Source organism: Gopherus flavomarginatus, chromosome 14 (assembly GCF_025201925.1).
Source record: "Gopherus flavomarginatus isolate rGopFla2 chromosome 14, rGopFla2.mat.asm, whole genome shotgun sequence".
Classification (NCBI taxonomy): domain Eukaryota; kingdom Metazoa; phylum Chordata; order Testudines; family Testudinidae; genus Gopherus; species Gopherus flavomarginatus.
Window position 1 is genome coordinate 41,732,105 of NC_066630.1, and position 12,822 is coordinate 41,744,926.

At 53.0% G+C, this 12,822-nt stretch overlaps 1 protein-coding gene across 1 annotated transcript in view; it reads left to right on the forward strand.

The window, feature by feature from the left end:
* The window catches only part of CALB2 (calbindin 2), a 53,118-nt gene extending 44,277 nt beyond the window's left edge, over window positions 1-8,841 (forward strand). Inside the window, exons 6-11 of the mRNA XM_050922444.1 lie at window positions 1,133-1,210; window positions 3,355-3,410; window positions 4,343-4,382; window positions 4,482-4,535; window positions 5,490-5,561; window positions 8,265-8,841. Coding sequence (XP_050778401.1) covers window positions 1,133-1,210; window positions 3,355-3,410; window positions 4,343-4,382; window positions 4,482-4,535; window positions 5,490-5,561; window positions 8,265-8,381 — 417 coding nt within the window. The 3' untranslated portion in view covers window positions 8,382-8,841. The remainder of the gene's footprint in view (window positions 1-1,132; window positions 1,211-3,354; window positions 3,411-4,342; window positions 4,383-4,481; window positions 4,536-5,489; window positions 5,562-8,264) is intronic.
* Window positions 8,842-12,822: the final 3,981 nt, after the last annotated feature.

A 12,822-nucleotide genomic window follows, 5' to 3' on the forward strand; every position in this document is an offset into this window, starting at 1 on the left:
TGATCTTAAAATTCCACTTACTGTGACCTACTGGCTTCTGCAGAGCCAGTGGCCTCATTTCAAGAAAGCTTCATTCCCTTCGTAACTATGGGCTGTTCCTGTAAAGTACTGAGCAACGTCAGTTGCCATCAGCGTCCAGGGGCGTTGAGGGCTTTCTGCACTGTACAGAACCAAGCCTACTAACACCAGCTGTTCCGGTGAAATGGCAGGTCACTCTCCGTGCACCTTAGGATATTAAGACCTGTACAGTGCTGGAAGCTGCCCCTTCCTCCTAGCTTTGCCTTACTCGATGGGTTGCTCAAGTGCTCCTGATCTGAAAAACCTTGTGAGAGACTGGGCACGTCATTTGGGCCAGTCCCCTTGGCTGGGTGCCATGTACCTTTCAGAGGGTGAAGAGCCAGCAGAATGTTTTGGTGCACATCAGCAGGGCTGCACTGGAGTCGGTCAGAGCTGTGGTGCAATTTACCTTTGGGTTGGGGTGTTTCTCAAGGCACATAGAATGAAGCGGGGATCAAGCAATTCCCATTCTGGAAGGGAATTTAGAGCTCTTTTAAGAAGGTTCTGTTGGAGGTGATTCAGAGTGAGAAATGCCTAATCTCATGAGTGATGCTGTGAGAGAAATGCTCACTGCGGATTACACCAACAAACCTAAAGACAAACTCAACCCCAGTGGAAATGGGTCCAGCCCCACTGATGTCGCTGTACACTGGGTCTAAATCTGGCCCCAAGAGGCAAGAGGAAACGCTACTTCCTATGGAGCATGTAAGGAGTAGGCACTTCACTCTAAGCGCTCATTCCCCAGGCTTAGTCCGAGAGGAATTTGTGCCAAGCACTGTGCTGCTTTGAGACTGGCACAGCGATGGGGGTGCCAAGGTACTAGCCACTGACCACTGCGTCCCCTTGACGTTCCCACACTAACATTTTCAGACGTGCTCTTGCATTGTGCCCTTGACTGGACAGGTGGGACACGTCTCAGCACCATTCCTAGACTGCCCAGCAGTGAATGTGCCTTTTTCCCCAGTGACGAAAAACAAGGGGCATGATTTTACTACAGCAACGCAGGTAGAATTCTGCCTTGGTAAGCCAGGGTCTGTAACCATGACGAAGCTTACGTGGTCCTCTCCTGTCGCAGGGGTTCCTGTCAGACCTGTTAAAGAAAGCGAACAAGCCCTACGATGAGCCAAAGCTGCAAGAATATACACAGACCATAGTAAGTGAGACCAATCCTGGGGGGTACTGCTGCTGCTGCCTCCCCTACGGCAGCTGACCCAGCTCCCTCCCTTCAGAGCCCATTCTGCTTCCTGAGGAAGCAGCTGCAGCAGAGGAGCAACCTGCTCAAAGAAGTTGTGGGGACGAGGAGTCAGTCTGCACGAGTCCAGCTGCCTGAAGAAGTGTGAAAAGCCTAGGGGTTAGAGCAGAGGGAACACAGCTCCTCCCTCCACTGCTAAAATCAGAGATGCTCCCACATCCCCCGCCTGGTTTGGGCAAACATCTCCCCCCACCCACTCCTCCTCTTCAGCTGGTGCAGTGAGAGCAGCTCCATTAGCCAACGTGGGGAATGTGTCCCTCGCACGAGTGACTGAGCCCATGTGCTGCAGTGCAGCTCCTGGCCTGGCTAGGTGTTCTGTATTACAGTTGTGGTAGCACTGAGAGGCCTGCTCAGGCCCCCGTTGTGCTATGCATTGGACACGCACATGCCCCAAAGAGCTTGTGGCGCCCGTAGCAGAGTAGCACTGGGATGAATACTATCTTCTGCTTGGACTGGGGCAATTCTATTTCTGTCTCAGGACCCTGAGCCTCCCCAAGGTCACCGCTAACATCTTCCAGCCAAAAAACTCCCAGAGCTTGTCAGAAGTACTGCTGTGTCTAACAGCAATGGTAGGCCCTCAGAGGATGGGTGCACTTGTTCTGCAGCACTCCCTGCCCTGAGTCCCCGGGGCAGTAAGAAATCTGGCCCAGAAACGTGAGCCCATTCTGTTGTAGGAATGTGAGCAGCACGCCCCTGGGCTGAGCCCTTGAGTCACAGGAAAGGGCAGGCTGGGGCCAGTGCAAAGTTCTCCGGTGCTCACCCTGGAGAACGGAGGCCTGTGTCTAACCACAGAATGGTTGGCAGCAAGGCAGGCTTCCCCCACTGCCCCAACAGGTCCACTCTTAGCACAAAAGGGGAGTTCGGTGTCTAGGCCTCCAGCAATTCCTTGGCCTCTCTGCTGAGATTCCCAACAGAATCTGGCTAGTGGCCTGTGATGTGGAAAGTACACTTGTTCCACTTGTCGCCGTTTGTCCTAATGAAGAGTGCACTAGACTGGAAGTGTGGAGACCTGGGGCCTTGTCCCAGCTCTGACACTGATCTGCTAGGTGACCTTGGGCAAGTCCCTTCCCGTCTTGAGCCTCAGTTTTGCTCTCTGTATAATGGGGATAATGATAATGGCCTCCTGTTTAAATTGCTTTGAGCTCCACTGATTAAAAGTGCTATGTAAGAGATTGGCATTGTTAAACCTGTCCCAGGCTTTACTAAGAGTAAGATGCAGACACACAATCTATCCCTGGGGTTTGCCCATTACAGTTACACTAGGGAACAGTTTGGCTCAAACTTTTCTCCCTACAGTTCATGTAGCTATAAACTCAAGCTTCTCTGGCTGACGAGAGCTTTCCCCATAACACACCCTGGATGAGGCCTGCCCTCCTCCTGGGGTTGCCAACTTTCCAACTGCTGAAAACCGGGCACCCAGCCCTACCCCTGCCTCCCAAGGCCTCACCCCTAGGCCGTGCTTCCCGCCTGCTCCTCCCCCCGTTGCTCCCCCTGCCCCGGGACTCACCTGCCGCCAGCAGAGCTGGGCTGGGAGGAGCGGACGCAGTGCCTGCCTGCCCATGTGGGGCATGGAGGGGGTGGGGGTCCGTCCCTGGAGCAAGAGGCCAGGGTGGGAAGAGCAGGGCAGAGCAGGGCAGGCAGGTGCTGGCAGGATTCCCCCACACGCACCAATCTGTCTGCTGGAGATGGCTAAGAGCCAGCCAGCACTTCTCTCCATGAGCAGCTGAGCAGGGAGCAGCTCCTCCAGGCTCCAGCCGCAGCTGCGGCACTTCCCGTCCTGCACTGGCGGAGTCGCGTTACTGCAGGAGACCAGACTCTGCCAGGTTCCCTTTCTGACTGAACTTTCCAGTCAAAAACCAGACCCCTGGCAACCCTACCTCCATGACTCTGAATTTAACAGGCCCCATTTCCCTACCCCCAGTAGAAAGCTGGCGAGGTGTCCGCTGACCCCCTGCTTTGCCAAAGGCTTAGATGCAATCCCAACTGGGGACGTTGGTGGAGGAAAGAGCCGGTCACTAACAGACTGCTGGCTTGTGTCCCATCAGCTGCGGATGTTCGATATGAATGGGGACGGGAAGCTGGGCCTGTCGGAGATGTCCCGGTAAGGGTCCTCTTGCACTGCTTACTACTTGGCCTTCTTAGTCTTCCCCTGCAAGAGCGAAAGAAAACTATGGGCCCTCCCCCCAGGCAAATCCATCTTCCCCCTTGCTGAATTACAGCTCCATCTGCATGCAGCCAGGTAGCCTCTGCACTTGTTCAACAAGCCACTCCAGTCCTGCCTCAAAGCCATTCTAAACGAAGGGCCTCAGACCCTGCCGCGGTTAGTCCGGGAGCCTGACTCCCTTCCCAGTTGCATCAATGGAGCTCCATGGAGTTACTTCTCATTCACACTAGTGCCACAGAGGAATCAGCACCAGGCATGGAAGAGATACTGTGGCTTGCCCAGCTGCAGAGAAAGCATTCCATGCGGGCTGATACCGTGGGCCTTATGGCTCTGTGAAAGAACAACATTAATCCCCACCGCCCATGACTGGAGATTAATCACCAATAGCTGCAGCCTGTAGTACAAACTGCTTCCTGCCCAATTCCTCCAAAGCACCTCGCTGCCAACCTGTAGCACCCGTTGCTATTCCTCATCTGGCCTGACTCTCCTCAGCATGCCAACTCAGGGTGCAGACAAACACCCACTGGAGTCTGGGCTGTGACCAGCCGATCCATCTCAACAGCGTTTAACCCTCGGTCTCCCTGAGTGGAGGACCATGCCCTTCCTGAGCGGGCTGCGTGGCAAAACAGGGAGGCCCCCATTCAGCAGCCGGTTGGTGCAGACTGTAGGCCCATCTTTACGGGGCTCCACTAACTAGCTTGAGTGCAGGACATCCACAGAAGAGCAGGCAAGGCTGATCGCTCCAGGGCAGCATCTGTGTAGAGCGCTGAGGATGATTCCCGCCCTCCCCCACCCCCCGCCCTCGCCACATGTGCAGGGTGAGTGTCTCCTCTCAGCTCCCTATTTACCCTTTCACAATCTCTCTGCAGACTCTTACCCGTGCAGGAGAACTTCCTACTTAAATTTCAGGTAAAAAAGATGGCTCTCTTTTTCCCCATTTGATTGTTTTCCCCCTTATCCCTCCCTGTGTGCATGGCTCATTTCTTTATTCTTCCTGTCATTGTCCAGGGAATGAAACTAGCCACTGAGGAATTCAACGCTATCTTTGCATTTTATGACACGGTAAGAGGCTTGCGTGGATGGGGTGAGGGAGCACAAGGGGATTTGAAATCCCATGAGCTTGGTGCAGGAAGAACTCTTCCTAGCACTTTATTTCCTCTAGTCTCTTTAGCCTGCTGCGACTGGGAAAGGCATTTTGGCATTTTCTCCTATTCACCGTCATAAAACCAGCCCAGAATCAAAGACCCTCTAGCCAGATCCTCTGCTGGTGTAAATCCGCAGGGCTCCATTGAGTTGCAGCATAATTATGCTAATTGATGCTAGCTGGGGCTCTGGCCCACAGCACGCAGTCAACCACTCTGCTCATGGAAGGGGTGTGGAGGACTCTTGTTTCAATGTGAGCAGGGGAGTTGTGCCCGCAGAGGACAGAAGAGCACATTTTAAAGTCTCTGTGAGTCCAGGGATCTGAACACAGGGAATATGTGTATTTAGAGACAGAATAATAATGGAGAATGAAATCCTGCTTTTCTGGACCACTGTTGCTGCGGGCCTTTATAGCGAGTAGAGCTGGCACCAGCCAGTATATAGGGCAGGATTCTCCTGTCACTTACACTAGTGTAATGCCTTTTATTTCAATGGAGTCATGCCAGTGGACTCTGGTCCAGGCCATATACTCAAAGCCTTTCTGGTGCCTGCAATGGGCTTTGACTCAGGGCCTTACCCCAGTGAGAGTGGCAGTGTCTGCGATGGTGGCATCATCACATTATGAACAAAGTCAAAAGTGAAACCAGTTCCCCACTGCTGCCCTCTGAGCTAAAAAGAGTGCTGCTGTGTTGGGTTTCCTGTAGCTTACAGGCCCCCAAACCTGTGAGTGATCCAGGGGAATGGCAGGTCTGGTGGTTGACAGCAAGGCCACTGCGGCCCTAGGGAGCAGAGGCAGGGAGATGATTGCAGGGCCCCTTGGGTTGGATTAAGTGTCCACTAATGTGTGTGTATTCTCCTGCTCTTGCTAACCAGGATGGGAGTGGCTTCATTGATGAGAATGAGCTGGATGCCCTTTTGAAAGACCTCTATGAGAAGAACAAGAAGGTGAGCTTCTTGTGGGTAAACAGATGGAGACAAACCTAAGGGCTGCTCCTGTTAAAGTCAACAGGCAAATCCACTGGAGCAGCTTTGCTCCCTAGGTCTGCCATAGCAGCTGTTGCATCCTCTGCGACTAGTCTATGTCTTGTGTGGATGAAGTGCAGGGCAGTGCCTTAGTATGGATCAGTGCATCACAGGGTCATCCTTTATACCTGCAGCAAGCATGGGGAACTCCTCTTGGGGCCAGCTGGCTGCAGACCCGTGTGGTGCACAGAAGCTGCACTGGAGTATCTGGCCCAAAGGTTAACATGCTGGAGTCCTAGCTGAACCCTAACCCCTTTAGGGTTCAATCCTGCAGGGTGCAGAATGGGGCCGATGCAACCATTTAGGCGACCTAGGCAGTTGCCTAGGGCACTGGCATTTGGGGGACGCCATTTTCTTTGGCAGCGACCACGGCAGACGGATCTTCGGCCACCCCGGTCGCCGCCGGCATTTAGGCGGAGGGAGCTGGGGCAGGGGAACATGGAGAGGGCCGCCTGCAGCAAGTAAGGGGGGGGTGGCATGCAGGGGAACTCCCCGCCCCAGGTCACCCCTGCCCTGCCTCCTCCCCGAGCACGCGGTGGCTGCTTCATTTCTCCTGCCTCCCAGGCTCGCAATGCAAATCAGCTTAGGTGCCGCAAGCCTGAGAGGCAGGAGAAGTGAAGCAGCCACGGCATGCTCGGGGTGGAGGCGGAGCAGGATGAGCTGGGTTGGGGGGGCTGCCTCAAGGTGGAGGGTGGGGAGCTGCCGCGGGGGGGGCACCTCAGGGCAGAGGGGGAGAGAGCTGCTGTGGAGGGGGCGCCTCAGGGCAGGGGCGCAAGGGGGGTGCATGGTGGAAGTTTCACCTAGGGCGTGAAACATCCTTGCACTGGCCCTGGTGCAGAAGGTGGGCCAGAGTGCTAGTGCTGGGCATCTGGGGTTTGCTCAGCACCCGATCAGATGGCTGTGAAGAAGCCTGCGCAGTGCTGGCAATGTCTGCCCTGAGGAATGCAGGAACAGTGGAGGCCAGGAGCTTGAATCACTGTTGCCCTGCACTTGCTTGACCCTTTGCAGCAGTGCAAGGTGCTGCTCAATCAGAGTGGCACAAAGGAAGCTGCTACTGCCAGTGAGCAGGTTTATTATTATTAAGCTTAGAAAGCAGAGACTCATGGTTTTAGATCCAGGTCCAGTCCCTGCAGATGACCCAGCCAAGAAGCCATTGAACTGGGCATTGTGAATATGGCCCATTGCCAAGTCAGGACATGGGTGCTTACCTGCAGGCCGCTCAATGCACAGAGTTTGCCTCCGTGCAGAGGCCTGTGCTCCACTGAAGTCCCACATCTGCTCTGTTCTAAGAGTTTGGTGCTTCTGACTCTCTGTGCAGGGGTGAGGGTCATTCTAGCTAGAGTATGACCAGCTGCTCCAGCTGTTTTGCGGAGTCCAAGAGGTACTTAAGGAAAGAGTAAGCAAGTCTGCAGGCCAAATGCAGAGACTGGGCCTGATTTACCCATCTTGCTCCCGCTTTACGCTGGGGAAACTGCACTGCTCTCAGTGGTGTTGCAGCCGCATACCACGGTGGAGTTCGAGTCTCTGGGCCTGGCCCCCACTAAGGAATAAAGCAGCTCACCTCTTGCCTTCAGACACAGCTGCTGTCCATTTCCCCTTGCTGGCCAAATCGCATTAGCCCTCCACCCAAGGGTCTCCTACAGGGCCGCCCAGAGCGGGGGGCAAGTGGGGCAATTTGCCCCAGGGGCCCCACACGAGAGTTTTTCAGGGCCCCTGGAGTGGGGTCCTTCACTCGCTCCGGGGGCCCTGGAAAACTCTCACGGGGCCCGGGCCCCCAGAGCTTCTTCCGCTCCGAGTCTTCAGCAGCGAGGGATCTTTCCGCTCCAGGGCGGAAGGACGCCCCACCGCCGAATTACCGCCAAAGCGGGGGCCCACCACCACCGAAGAGCCCAGGCCCCCTGAATCCTCTGGTCGGCCCTGGTCTCCTATGAGGGGTTCTGCTCCCTCCTTCTCAAGGTCTCCCCACATTCAAGCTTCCTCCCATGGAGAAAGCCAACTCTCCTCTTTTTTTCCCCCTCACTAGAGGGAACTGCCACAAGCAACCTTTATACTGCCTCTCTTCCCAGCATGCTTTGCTACCAGCCTACATTGCCCATGCTCCCTGCAACTTACAATCCCCTAAATCCTTCTGCTCTGGGAGTAGGATAGCCAGGTGCCTGGTTTTCAACCGGAAAGTCCAGTCAAAAAGGGGACCAGACAGTGTCCGGTCAGATCTACTAATCGGACACCAAAGTCTGGTTGCTGCAGATGGGAGAGGTGCCAGGTCTTCACCCACTCCAGCCCCCCTACTCGGCTGTGCCTGCCTCTTGCCTATGTCGGGCAGCTGCAGCTCCCACCCCCAGCTCAGCGGGTGAGTCCCTCCTGACCCAGGTGGGAGGGGGTGGGAGAGGAAAAGCAGGAAGTGATGGGGGGGCAGGGCCTTGGGATGAGTGGAGTGAGGCAGGGGAGGTTCTGGCATTGCTGGTGGTAATATTTAAGAAACAGACACTCCAAGTCAGCAACCCTATCTGGGAGGTCCTTGAACCCCACTTCAAAGGGCCAGCTCATCCCATGACACACCATTGAAATCTAGTCCTGTGTATGCAGCCATTCTATATCACGTTCCTTTCTGTTACCATCTGCCAGGAAATGAACATCCAGCAGCTCACCAACTACAGAAAGAGCATCATGAACCTCTCCGACGGGGGGAAGCTATACCGCAAGGAACTGGAAATTGTACTCTGCAATGAGCCCCCCATGTAAAGAGGCACCACCCCCACTCCTCCAACACCTCCCCTCCCCTGCCACCTTCCACAAAGATGACTAGAGAGGGCAAGTGTGAGCAGGTGAGGAGGGAGAGCAACTGGGTGGGTCCCTGACCAATCAACTCCAACCCCCCCTGCCCCGCTAGGCCTGCTGATCTGCTTGTGACCCAGGTCACAGAATCTTTGCCAACAGTAGCGAGAGGGGCAGTGGTGCATGACCCCATCCACCAATGGCTCTGTGATTTAGGCTAAGTATTCAGTAGGGTGATAGTCCAGTTCTCTTCCTGGGTACAGCCTGTGTCCCTTGCGTTGGCATAGTTTGTTTCCTGTGCATTCCTGAATCTGGAGTGAATAATTTTTCTTTGTCTCTTTTTTTTGTTTTGTTTCGTTCTTTTCAAGTTCTGTCTTATTGTTTACCAAAGAACAGTTTACAAATAAACTTAAGTACTGCTACTGGGGCTGACAGCCTGCGCTTGGATCTCCTTTCTCTGGGACAATGAAGGCCACATCTGCAAGCAAATAAACACTCGGTTTTCAAAAGAGCTCAGCTCCCAATTTGGAAAAATCCAGCTGGTGCCTAAGTGCTCAGCACACTGGGTGCTGCACTCAGTTGAAAATCTCTCTTGAAGAGTCACAGGAATAGAAGGTGCTGGGTACTGAGTAGAACAGTTTGGAAAGTGGTGCTGGTTAGGAAGATATTCCACAGAAAATTAAGGGATTCTTGGAGAGGGAGGGGAAAGAGGTGGAGGGTTTGCAAAAAACACACACGTGATATTGTGGTGCATAGTGGGAGTTGTAGTTCAGATGCCTTGTGAGCCCATTCTCATTTATAGACTGGTCTTCCTGGTCAGACTACCTCTCCCATGATGCATCACCATCTCCTCCTGGTGAGGATAAGTAGTACATCATGGCCATTGCTGGATTTGATGCATCATGGGAAATGTAGTTTGACCAGAGAGACCAGCCCATAGAGGAGAATGGAAGCATGAGGCTCTGAAACTACAACTCCCACAAGGCACCACGAGAGCAATTCTGAATTGAAGTATTTCAGTATTTGGGTATTCAGTTTTTCAATGGCGGGGGGCGGAGAGAATGAGAATTAGAATCTCCCTGTGGAAAGCAGATATTTTTAATTCAAAAATAATTTAGTTAAAACCCTAATCTTCCCTCAAAAGAGCCTCAGTGCAAAAAAATCTCACTGGCTGTAATGCTGAGCCTTTGAAATTCCAGCCCTGAGCTCTTCTGAAAATCTCACTGCATAGGGGGATGTTTTGTTACTTTTTGCCATCCGAATTCAGATTCATGATCAGGGTTGAAGGCTGGTCAGTGTTTCTGTGGTCCTGCAGCAGCCTTGGGGCTGGCTTGTCCCACTGCCAGTGTCTTAAAACTCTGGTTCTAGTTTTAAAAGAAGCTATGCAAGAATGATTTCTTACTCAGATTTTCTCCTTGCATGTTTATCATCACTTATACCTGTCTGAGGGGGGCATAACACCAGGGGGCAAATTATCTGCTGATAACTCCCCTGAGGTCAGTGGTAATATGCCTGCAGAGAATTTAGCCCTGCAACTGTGATTTGGTAGCATCTGACACTCACTTAGCAAAGGTATTGGAGAGAACACAAGAGGCAAGGCAAGGCAAGGCAGAACTGGGGCCCGAGTGGTTTTCTCTCCAGCATATTCGCTTGAGTTAGCGGATAAAAATAAGCTCTCATCTTGTTCCTGGTGCTAGCTCGGCACTGTGTTGACGTGGCAGGGAGTGAGTTGCATCGTCTGTTCTCCCATGTGCGCCATCAATAGAACTGTTCGAAGTTCTAATCATGGACACCTGTGCAAACCCAGGGGTGGCAGGGTGATTACATGAACGTACCTGCGGACCTGATCTGAAGACTACAGGGTTACACAGGTATTAGGGGGTTTAGTTTGGGCTTAGGAACATTTTTACTGGTGATGATGCATGAGAAAGATCCCACCTTGATTCTCTTTGCCCTTAGCAAGCTGACAGCAAGGCTGTATATACACTAGCCCTTACTGCAGTATAACTTAAGTCACTCGGGGTGTAAAAACGCAACGTAAGTTACACCAACCTAAGCACCGGGGTAGACAGCACTCTGCCGGTGGGAGAGCTTCTCCTGGCGACATAACTAGCACTGCTCACAGGGCGGAAGTTGTGAAGCTGAAGAGAGCTCTCTCCCATCAGCTTAGAGCGGTTACCTTAGCTTACAGCAGTGCAGCTCCACCACTGTAAATTCTCTAGTGTAGCTGTAGCCTAGAAATAACATCCTTTAATTTGTAAGACGACCATACTCGCCATGATGTCATCTGTGCTAGGAGGGTTTGCTGGTGTAGTTATATCAGCAAACCTTTCCTAGTGTAAACAAGGCCTAAGTATGGAACCACACAATGCCATTCTACAGAATCGCTTGCAGAGCAGGGATGCACTTGAGTGCCAATAAGAGGAAATATTTTATACACAACATAGTAACTTATGGAACTTGTTATTGCAGGACACGGAAATAAATAACTTAGCGCAATTCTCAACGTGATATTGCTATAAATTAAATACAAAAAACTAAGTTACTACACCACTAAAGTTCCCATTTAAAATGACAAAGTCCAGAGTTACAAAATAAGTTCATTGCAAGATACCTTACAAGGGCTTCCATCAGTGAGCAGGGTCAGAGGCAGGGCACCGGTCTAGACAGACCAGTGACCTCTGGTCTATTCCAGCATTGCAGGTCATATGTTTGACCAGCATCTACTGCATTTCACCAGGGATGTACCAGGTTCAAGGGAACAGAACAATGCACCAGCTCTGGCCCACTGTATTTCAGCAAATTTCATTTCATATATGTTATTCCAGCAACATTCCAAAATTTGGGGGGAAAAAAACAGGAAAGATAACAAGAATCTTTGCCGGTTTTCCTATTTTTTGGACCAGCTTGATCAAATACTGAGTGGAAGGGAAATTGTCTTCACAAACATGTGTATTCCTCTCCACTTTGTTTTCCAGTGGATGTCAAAAAAGTTATGAATTACAGTGGAGTTGCATCATAGGTGCATTTAACTTACGTGATTTTAACTATACACACTTGGCAAAACAAAACAAAAAAGAGAACAATGGTAATTTACATATTGTACCTGTAGTGCAAGTGATTCCGCCCACCATTCCACTCAATGAGTGTTTGACTATACATGATTTTCGCCTTATGGCAGTGGGTCTCAAACTTCTGTACTGGTGACCCCTTTCACATAGCAAGCCTCTGAGTGTGACATCCCCTCCCCCCCTTTAAATATATAAAAAAAGTGTTTTTAATTTATAACACCATTATAAATGCTGGAGGCTGACAGCTCACGACCACCTGAGGGGCCCCAACCCCCAGTCTAAGAACCCCTGCCTTACGTGCTGACTTCAGAACCTAATCCCTGCATAAGATGCGACTCCCCTGTAAATATGGCCTTTTTATGGGGTGCACTATGGCGCCTCCTTCTGGCTGTTCTGGGGATTAGTACCTCCCAGGAGCAACAACGCTTTGTGCTATGTATTTGTGCACCCTGCCGCCTCTTTCTCTCTGCAGCTCAGTGCACCATCTCTTCATGGCTTGGCCCTCTAACCAGATTACTATAGTCCTCCCCTTTCAGGGTAACAAAGTCCTGTTGGGCAATCATCCCAGGCAGTTTTCTGTTCCCCTCCTCAGTCGGTGCCACTTCTCCTAGATCAGGGGGCAAACTACAGCCTGTGGGCCAGATCCGGCCCCTCAGGGCTTTGGATCCGGCCTGCAGGATGGCCACTCCCTTGGCACCGTGGGCCCCGCGCGGCTCTCAGAAGCAGCCCCTGGGCGGGGGGGGGGGGGGGGCCAGAGGACTCCATGTGTTGCCCTTGCCTCCAGACCCCACCCCCCACAGCTCCCATTGGCCAGGAACAGGGAACTGCAGCCAATGGGAGCCTCCGGGGAGGTACCTGGAGGGACAGCAAGGGCAGCACACACAGAGCCCTCCGCCCCCTCCTTCCCCAGGGGCTGCAGCGCCTCCTGCAGCAGCGCAGGGTCAGCGCCAGGGCGCCTGCCCTGGCCCCGGTGCACATCGCTGCCACCCCAGAGCCCAAACCCTTCCTGTACCCCATCCGCAACTCCCTGCCTGCACCATGCACCCCAACCCCCTGTCACACCCCACACCCCTCCTGCCTGCACCATGTACCCCAACCCCCTGCCCTGAGCTCCCTGCCACACCCCAACACCCTTCCCTGAGCTCCCTTCCTGCACCATGCACCCCTCCTGCACCCCAACCCCCTTCCCTGAGCCCCCTCATACATCCCACACCCCTCCCCCTGCCCTGAGCTCCCTGCCACACCCCAACACCCCTCCTGCATCCCAACCCCCTGCCCTGAGCCCCCTGCCACACCCCAGCACCCTTCCCTGAGCTCACTGCCTGCACCATGCACCC